The sequence below is a fragment of the Sinocyclocheilus anshuiensis genome, unplaced genomic scaffold, assembly GCF_001515605.1.
Source record: "Sinocyclocheilus anshuiensis isolate Anshui unplaced genomic scaffold, SAMN03320099.WGS_v1.1 scaffold1662, whole genome shotgun sequence".
Lineage (NCBI taxonomy): Eukaryota > Metazoa > Chordata > Actinopteri > Cypriniformes > Cyprinidae > Sinocyclocheilus > Sinocyclocheilus anshuiensis.
The window spans coordinates 143,525-153,550 of record NW_015545835.1 but is presented as its reverse complement, the minus strand read 5'-3'; the positions used below and the strand labels follow the sequence as shown (position 1 = coordinate 153,550).

Here is a 10,026-nt window from a genome sequence, read left to right as displayed (position 1 = left end):
TTTCCAGCGATACCGTTGACTTGATTGCAAAGATACTATTTAAACTGAGCTGGATGTTGACATCACTGAATTCAATGATGAACTGTCTTTAACTGAAAAATTTGTGTTTACTATTGTCATTTTGCATTATTGACACTATTTTCCTAATTAATGCTGTTCAGTTGCTTTGACACAATCTGTATTGTTAAAAGCGCTATATAAATAAAGGTGACTTGACTTGACTTGACTATGTTTTTTTTGTGTTTATTGTAATATTTGTAAAATATATAATGTTATTTATAAAGAATTACACTAATTTTTTGTAGTTCAAAGGGTTTTCTTTACAATTAAACCATTTTTTTTTTCATTTCCTCCATTGTATGTGTGTAGGGTAAACATTTGAATTTGAGTATGTCAAATTTAGGCAAAAATACCAAAAAACGCCCTGAGCTTAAAGATGATTTTCTCAATATTTAGATGTGTTTGCACCCTCAGATTCCAGATTTTCAAATAGTTGTATCTCGACCAAATATTGTCCTATCCTAACAAACCATACATCAATGGAAAGCTTATTTATTCTTTCATAGCTTATAGCTTTCAGATAATGCACAAATCTCAATTGCGAGAAATTGATTTGACCACCCTTATGACTGGTTTTGTGGTCCAGGGTCACATATATTGTGTTGCTCAATTAAGAAGCATATTTTGAGGAGTTTGTCTTTTGTCTAACACATGTATAAGACAGAAGATCCCTCGCTTATTCTAAACATTTGTGGATGTTTAGATTTTAATATCTGTTATAAATCATGCCCTAAGACAATAAAAACAATGCTAAGAATAGTTTGACTCAATACTGAAACAGCAACTTTCTCACAACTCAAGTAGTAACACTGTAACATTGTGATGTGAAACTGATCTTCACAGGAAAACCAAAGAAGATAGTTCATCATGATCAGTTTTATTTACTGGTTGGTATTGCTCACTCTTCTTAATATTTGTACCATTAAAAACAAAAATCGGCTTTATAGTCCAGTTCTGTTTGATCTGAACGTATAGTAGCATGTCAGTTTGATTCACTTACTCAAAAAGACTACTTACTTTGGAATGCACTACTTCTGTGTTGTACTTATTAAGACTCAGAGGTTTTCCTGTAACAGCGCTCAGACCTGCAGACCTACTGAGAATGCAGATTATTACTATTTTTAAGGGCTGTCTCCCGATTCAAACAGGGCACCGTGTTTTCAGCATTGACATTAATTATCTAAAGAGTTGAATTCATTGAAATATTCCCATAAATATGTATTTTCCTTTCCAAATATGAATCTTGACTAATAAATGAAGCATGACTGTTCTGGTCTTCTCATTAACAGTGTTTTTAATTTACTGATCAATCAGATTGATACAATGCAAAGTCAACGCTGATGTGTCAGTGTCAGTGTTAATGTTAAAGTCATGTTGGTTCAACATCACTTTTTCAGCCGCCTCATTTAATGTTGAAAATCACTGTGGATCTCACTGAATCAGAGTTACATCAGAGATGTTGATTCTACATCACCGTAGTTCGGTGCACTGAAATCAATGGTAATGTTTTTTAATCAACGGTACATGCTGTATGTTATGTTAATATGATGTTATTGTTAAAATGACATCTCAGTTGTATTTTCAATGTTCTTTCAACAAAAGTGATCGAGAATCAACACTGCTTTGTAACATTAATTGAGTGGCATTAGTATTGATTTATTGATTTCTATTTTGATCTATTGATCACTATTAAATGTTCTTGTGGACACTCATTTTAAGTGGTGTTTAGGGAACTGTATAGATGACTAGAGAAAACTGAAAACATTTTTCTGTAATGACAACTCTCAGAGGGATTGGCATGGTAATGTACATGACAATGTTAATGTATTTGGTCTTGGCGGAATAGAAGTAGCGAGACTTGCTACTGCCAATACATCCACAACGCCTATCGGACTGCGCCATCTAGAGTTTCATGCCAGAACTCTGTATTTCACCAGAGACTAACGTGCCGCACTTTTTGAAAATGGAAATACGTCAAAAAATCCCAAGCAGTCTGTTGATTGTATATTTCCTTAACAGACTAACCACAACCTTTGATAAACATATTGCCATGACCAGTTCTCTTTTACTTCCACACTAATTTCCAACTTTAGAGACTTTCTTTTGACCCACACATCCAGTGATGAATGACAGGTTCAATCTCAGTGCTTCAAATGGGCTCTATAACTCCTAATTAGAGCAGTGCATCAAAATGGTTACACTGAATTAAAAATCAGCCAGAATGCAGTAGCGGGCATGAATGTGTGTGCTGAACTCTACAGTGATAGCCGCTGGCTGCTATCATGAGAAGAGGAGGCAGCCTGCAGGAGCGCCAGCTGAAAGCAGAAGGGCCAGAAGCAGTTACAGGGAAGCCACACAGTATCTACACTGACACACCTGTGGCAGCAGAGACGCTGCTCATCATCTCCTCATTCCTGCAGTCCACCGACCACACGCATCCCGTGAGTAACCTCTCTGTGTGTGTGTGTGTGTGTGTGTGTGTGTGTGTGTGTGTGTGTGTGTGTGTGCTGTTAGAAAATTAACCAAGACTGAATCAACATAGTAACACTGCTAGCCCCTTTCCACTAGAGGGAGCTGTTAGTCAAGGTTTCTTTCACCAATAAGAGCTGTCATAGTTTTTCAAGACTATTTTCAATTTCCATCCTCTGTCTGACCCTTACGATTAAACCGGATGCTATAACTTTAAGACTATATCTAAAAGACATCTGTTATGATTTGCCATTTTCCATGGTTTGTTTTGACATCTGCATATCAGCATCGTTCACATCGTCATCAGAAAAGGCCAAGCTACTGAATATTGATTAGGTGTTGATCAAAGTCCTTTAAGTCAGGTCAGCTCACCTGATGGCCATCTTGTGAACACTTCTTCTTCTTCCTCTCCCTTTTTTTTCATATTAAATCTTGGCAACACTCCAAACAGCTATTTTCTATCTGGGCCATAGACAGCAACAGGTATTTACAGTTTTTTTTTTAACTGCTTGCACACATTTTCAAAACTTTGCCTCTTTTTTTCAAAACTTTACACACAAATACAAGAATTGCACACACAAAATGCAAAATGCCTCACATCTCTTGCAAAATGAAGCACTGCATTCAAAGTATCACAAACACATCTCAAAAGCAAACATTTGCAGACACCTTTGCCATAATATTATATTTTTGGATATATCATATACACACAGTTATTCAAAACCTAAAGATCTTCTTTCATGAGCTCCTGTGTACATTTCTGTACAAGACTGAAATTAACAGGCTGAGAGATGTTGAAAACTTCACGGTAAACATGAGAGCAAGATTGAAACCAAACTTTTTTTTTTACTGTAAGCATTTGTGGTTCAGCCATGTGTGCATCAGCCATGTGTAGTTGTGTAGATGTGTGTTTATAGGCCTATTCTAAAGTCATGATTGCTTGGTGTTCAGTGAAGCACGTGAGGAGTTAGTGTGAGGCGCTGATGAATTAATGTGGCATTTTGATTGGTTGTGTTTGAAAAAGGAAATCAAGATACTTCCTGTTAGGTTTCTGTGTGTTGCATAGAGAACTGTGTGTTGTGTTTTGCAAAAAGTGTTTTATGGAATTGAAAACTGAGTCAAAGGCTGAGAATTAGTGTATGGTTTTACAGATTTGGTGTGTGCTTCTGCTGTTTGAGTGTCAGGTTTCAGAAACTGTGTGACAAGGAAATATTTTGTGTGTAAGCAGTTGAAAAAAACTGTAATAGACATATAACTGAAAGAGAGAGAGAGAGAGAGAGAGAGAGAGAGACAGTTCTCTGCTCTTGGTTGTTTAGTGCGTGTCAGTCAGGATGGTCCAGCGATTCAGTCTCCGCAGACAGTGCTCACAGGCAGTGTTCGAACTATACAGTGGACTTTGGGGGAGCCCACTTGTTTTTTTTTTATAAGGGGGGGCTTACAATGACTTACAAAGATATATAACAGCTCACCCTGCTCACAGGTAACACTTTCACTTCTCACCTGTGTGTGTGTGTGTGTGTTTGTGTGTGTGTGTGTGTGTTTATAAGCAGAAGCGTAAACCTTTGAAAGTGTTCTTTATTGAGGAGTGCACTGGTCTAGTCTGAGACAGAGAGAGGGGGCAGTATGTAGGTGTGGACTATATAAAGCAGAAAGAGGGTTTTATGTTCACGTTCTATATTGTTAAAATGTTTATTTTGTTTGAAACCTATTTTCTATTATTTTCCTCAAATATTAAGGCTAAGAAGACCTGATTATTTGTTGTTTCATTCAAAGGATTGTCAGTTTAGCAAAAATTGTGGTCAAATAGAAACATACAGGGTAATAAACACACAGTTTCAAAATGATATCTTGACACATCTGAGCACAGTTTGAGACTAGAGGAGACACATGTGAGATTACTGAGGCCTTTTCCTCAGGAGGAACATCTGAAAAGCAGGAGACAGGACCATGCACCCTATGCAATCTTATTATCAGAGAAACAATCGAGACATGAAGGAGATTTTTCTTTTATGGGCTACAAGTCTTTGAAATGTGGACGTCTGTTTGAGAATTTTTAGTACCGTATTGGCCCGAATATAAGACGACCCCCCTTTTTCCAGATGTACCTTTTGGAAAAAGGCTTTTTAAAAACCAAATCTTGTTTTTTCTCAGTAAAACACATTTTGTCTTCAATTATTTTCATATTGCATATTTTTCCTATTTTAATTTTTGTTTTGAAAGTATGGTAAAAACTGGTAAACTGTACCAACAATCACATTTAAAAAATATACACTTTTTGATATACCATTAAAAAAAAACAGGTAGCCCATCTGAATTAGGACATTTAGGCTATCCATCTAATAGTAGCCTACCAAAATCTTATTAAAAGTAGAAGTTAAATCTTACTGTAGTCTTCAAATCTGGGTACTGTCTTACGTTTTAAAATCACAAAGGGAGTTTGGTCGCGATTTTTACAAGACGCATTACATTACGTATTTCATGGCACACTCGTTTTATGCGTATTTGGCGCCACCTATTGTTGTGGGTGTATTATTGACATGTCAAAGTCTAGACCCTGAATATAAGACGACCGCGTTTTTTCAGATGTATTTCCAAGAAAAAAACATCGACTTATATTCAGGTCAATACGGTACTTGATAAAGTAATAACTAAGTGTTAAGGCTGAGTTAAATATTTACTTGCTTTAACTCATTGACTGTATGTCAACAATCCCATGTTATTTGACTCAAAGTAGCCTTTACACCTACAGGCTCCGTTTCTGAGTTTCTCTACTGTCATCCTTGAAACCTCAATTCTTTGCATATAAATTGCATATCATCACTTTGTTTATCATGATCTTGAAACACCAGCTGGGGTGGTGTTTCGGGTCTTAGATCATCAGTCACCCGGGCGATCCAGCCGGACCCAAGTGGCACGCTACACCATTGCTCGCTCTTCTTAATCCACAGCCACCTTGAAAACCTCCTTTCCTGCAACCCTCTGATACCAAGGAGGCTGAATGACTGATGTACGGACTGCCCTGCAAATCCCCTGCAGCCTCATGTCTCCTACAATCCTCTAACGGTTTGAGATATTCCCCCCTTATATGCTCATGGGCCTCATCCATCTGGTCCTCACAGGAGACGGAAAGTTCCAACATAACTACTTGCTTAGAACAGTCAGATGTTAAGACCAAATCTGGCCTGAGTGTCCTTGCAGTGTGTTCCAGAAACTTCACCTGCTTCCCGAGATCGACCTTCAGCTGCCAGTCATCTTTACCGGAGGTCTTTCTCCCTCCCTGACAAAGGCGATGTCATGCCTTGTTGGAGGCTGGTGTTTGCTCTACTGGATTCCAGTGCGTATGGTGCCAGCTACTGCCTTCAGCCCCTGTACCTCCCCTCTCCCAAGGTTTTCAGGCAGCAGGTCAAAATGTGCTCCAGGGAACCTCTTCTCAGGCACAGTGGACATGCTGGGTGACATCCCAAGTGGTCTTACGGGCTACTGTACTGTCCCAATTAATCCAAACTCCCTGCTTCACCTGGCACTTCTTTCAGATCTAACAGTGATGCCTGCAGAATTCTATGGTGTCAGTTGAGTGGTATGCGTGGCCCTGGTGCCCTGCTCTCCCTCTTCTTCCTCCTGTGCCACTAAGCACGTCAAAGGCTTTCGTCTTAGGTTGTTTCAAAGCTCTTTGAGGGCTGGTCTGTCCTCCTCTCTCACCTTCTTGTATCGGTCATTTTGAGACTTAAGCTTGTCGTCTGCCTGGGGTGCTTGTTCTCCCTCCCTCTCTGGCACTCCTGGGGTATCTTTCAGAAGGGCTATCTGTAGCTTTACATGGGTGCTCCCTCTTGGAAGCTGCACTTTAGGATGCTAGTCCTCACTGCCCCAAATGCCCACTCTCTGCACTGTCCACTGTTTCAAGTCATGTGTAAACACTACTAAAGAAAAAGCTGGCTCTATTTGATCCATACTGTCAAGCTTAAGATACATACATTTGTATGTTTGATGTTTGGGGTAAGCTGTGCCACTCTCTCATATCATCCTTGAAAAACAGTCATAGAAATATAACTTCTCCAAAAGTAGTTGTGTGTCCTGAATTTGATGTTTATTAAAAAAAAAAAAAAAACCTATGTGTGTAATATTGCATTGATATTCCCAGTGGTTCCCAGCCTTCCCAGTGTTCTTGGAGGCCATCAGCAATGCACATTTTGTATGTCTCTACACACACAATCTAACACACACGCTTCATCTCATCAGCTCCAAGACCTGTTTCATGTTTATTCTGACTCCTTTAGTTCCACTAATGCTCACAACTCCATATTTTTATAACAGCAAAATCTCTATTCATGTAATGTTGTGTCATGTTTAACAAAATTAAAAAGATATAGATATTTGGTAGTATAGGCTTATGTTCAACTTTATTCTTGCACGTACAGGCATTGTATTAGGCAGTACGTAAAGTTGTGATTGGTAAGTGTTTCTGTTGCTACATGAAAAAATGTCTGAAATGTCTGTTTATTTGACAAATGAACAGTGTCTGACTTCTTCGCCCATCAGTTAAATGAAGTCGAACATACCCAATGCCAGCTGTCCCAAGTATATGTATATTTAAAAACAGGCACATGCAGCTGAATGTGGTTGGCTTCTTTTAAATATATGTTCACTTTGACATACAGCTCACTCAATTCTCCCCTGTGATTATATTCACAGCGCTGAAACTGTTCCTGATTCACATGCACCAGAGGACAGTGACTGAAGTGTTGGTACGTTTGGGAACAGTGATTCTTACATGTTGAACTGGAAGGAAATGATGGCATTTGGAATTGGATTATGGCTTTTTAGAAGACAACATTTCTACCACAACCTAGCTGCTTGGCAGGCATTTTCTGATATCACCAGCATGTAGGAAAGGTAATATCTGGTTATTCTGAGCTCTGTGAAGGATGGGCTTTATGACACAGCATAGGTCTTTCCTGTTGTTTTCTTGCATTGACTTTACTTTGCAAAGGATTAAAGATTCTGAAGGTGAAGTTATACCTGAATGTGCCCTGCATGTTGTTTTCACCACGCTTCATAAGATGCAACTATAACATTGATCATTGAAGGTGTGAGAAAAAGTCAGTTACAAAACCACAGACCATTTCCTGCTTCCTGTGTGAGATTCCACTAGCAGCTATTTTTGGAGAAGCTTTCATCTGTGATTGGAAGGTCTTATGATGAGCCAGTAACTTCTTCAGTTTTGCTGTACGCATGAGTTTGTGCACATGTGTGTTCTTTGATGTCATCACTGTTTCATCTGCACGTTTAATAAATATTCATGACTAATTATTTATGTAAGCCATTGCTCTTAGCCAGGTCAGACAGAGCTCAGATCATCTCTGTATATTTGACCCAAAAGCACAGAGAGACTGTACTCTGTTCTTGCTTTGCTTTGAGGTCATGTTGTGGCACTTTCCACAATACCGAACTTGAAAGAGAAGAAAGAAGCCAAGAAAGAAAAAAGAAAGTTATTTTTTACCAAGTGGTCAACATTTGTTTTAGCAAACTGAAAGGAGGCGCTTAACCGTGAGGCAATATTGATCATCAGACTAAATATGTGTGCTATTTTAATTGGTATGAGCTTTTCAGCTTTTGCAAGCATGTTACCAAAGTTTAGGACAGTAGCTATAAACTTTAAATACATATGAAATTTGGAAAGTGAAACACTTTCAGGAAAAGACAGTATGATAATCCTGTTTAACACCTGTTTTAACCTGAGTTTAGCACTTTTATAAAACCACTGTGTTTATGAGATGTCTTCACAAATACCAAATCCATGTGTGTAACCATATTTTAAGGACAAATTTGTATGTGAGCTAAATCTGACAAAACCTCCTTTTAGAGGCGTCCTCATTCATAAAAATATATATATAAAAAAACATATTTATAAAAATTAACACACACACACACATATAGTAAATTTTAAAAAATGCTGTAAGTTTTAGAGGAGTCTAAGGAATATGTATGCACTTTTGTGTCTCTGTCTGCATGTGTGTACACACACACACACAGACACACACACACACACACACACACACACACACACACACACACACACACACGTTTGTTTTGCTATAGTGAGGGCATTGCACAGACTTACATTGAATTTCTATCAGGTTAATGATATTTTCTATCAGCTAACCAAATTTACCCATCACAGAAACATGTGCAGAACATTAGATTCACATCAACAACATATTCTGGCTGGTTTATAAGCTTTTTTAACTAGTGAGGACCATCAAATGTCTCTCTATAGATTGTCAAAGTATTTCACAATATAAGTGAGGACATTTAGTCCCCACAAGTGTAGTCAAAACAAGTACAGTCATAGCCAAAAGTTTTGGCAGTAACATAAATTTTGTGTTTTGCAAAGTTTGCTGCTTCAGTATTTGTAGATTATTTTTCCAGGTTTATATGGTACACTGAAAAACAATGATAAGCATATCATAAGTTTTAAAGGCTTTTATTGGCAAAATTGCTCATGGATCGTTGGAAGAAGTCGCTCTTGCAGGACGTTTTGATACCATTCTTTATTCATGGCAGTGTTTTGGGCATAATTATGAGAGAGCCCACTCCCTAGGTTGAAAAGCATCTTGGCCTCACTGTGTGTTACAGCTGACTCCTCAGGAGGAGACGGTCCTGTTCCGTGTTCTGTAGCTGACTCCTCAGGAAGAGACGGTTCTGTTCTGTAGCTGACTCTTCAGGAGGAGACGGTCCTGTTCCGTGTTCTGTAGCTGACTCCTCAGGAAGAGATGGTTCTGTTCCGTAGCTGACTCTTCAGGAGGAAACGGTCCTGTTCCGTAGCTGACTCCTCAGGAGGAAACGGTCCTGTTCTGTAGCTGATTCCTCAGGAGGAGACGTCCTGTTCCGTGTTCTGTAGCTGACTCCTCAGGAAGAGACGGTCCTGTTCCGTAGCTGACTCCTCAGGAGTACACGGTCCTGTTCCGTAGCTGACTCCTCAGGAGGACACGGTCCTGTTCTGTAGCTGATTCCTCAGGAGGATTCTGTAGCTGACTCCTCAGGAGGAGACGGTCCTCTTCTCTAGCTGACTCCTCAGGAGGAGACGGTCCTCTTCTGTAGCTGACTCCTCAGGAAGAGATGGTCCCGTTCTGTAGCTGACTCCTCAGGACGAGACGGTCCTGTTCTGTAGCTGACTCCTCAGGAGGAGATGGTCCCGTTCTGTAGCTTACTCCTCAGGACGAGACGGTCCCGTTCTGTAGCTGACTCCTCAGGACGGGACGGTCCCGTTCTGTGGCTGACTCCTCAGGATGAGACGGTCCCATTCTGTAGCTGACTCCTCAGGAGGAGACTGTCCTGTTCTGTAGCTGACTCCTCAGGAGGAGACGGTCCCATTCTGTAGCTGACTCCTCAGGAGGAGACGTCCCGTTCTGTAGCTGACTCCTCAGGAGGAGACACTCCTGTTCTGTAGCGGACTCCTCAGGAGGAGACGCTCCTGTTCTGTAGCTGATTCCTCAGGAG

General features: G+C 39.7%; 1 protein-coding gene across 1 annotated transcript in view; it reads left to right on the top strand.

The window, feature by feature from the left end:
- Positions 1–10,026, top strand: part of LOC107698414 (transmembrane and coiled-coil domains protein 1-like) — a 33,206-nt gene that overhangs the window by 1,271 nt on the left and 21,909 nt on the right. The window contains exon 2 of the mRNA XM_016499418.1: positions 2,322–2,501. Coding sequence (XP_016354904.1) covers positions 2,343–2,501 — 159 coding nt within the window. The 5' untranslated portion in view covers positions 2,322–2,342. The remainder of the gene's footprint in view (positions 1–2,321; positions 2,502–10,026) is intronic.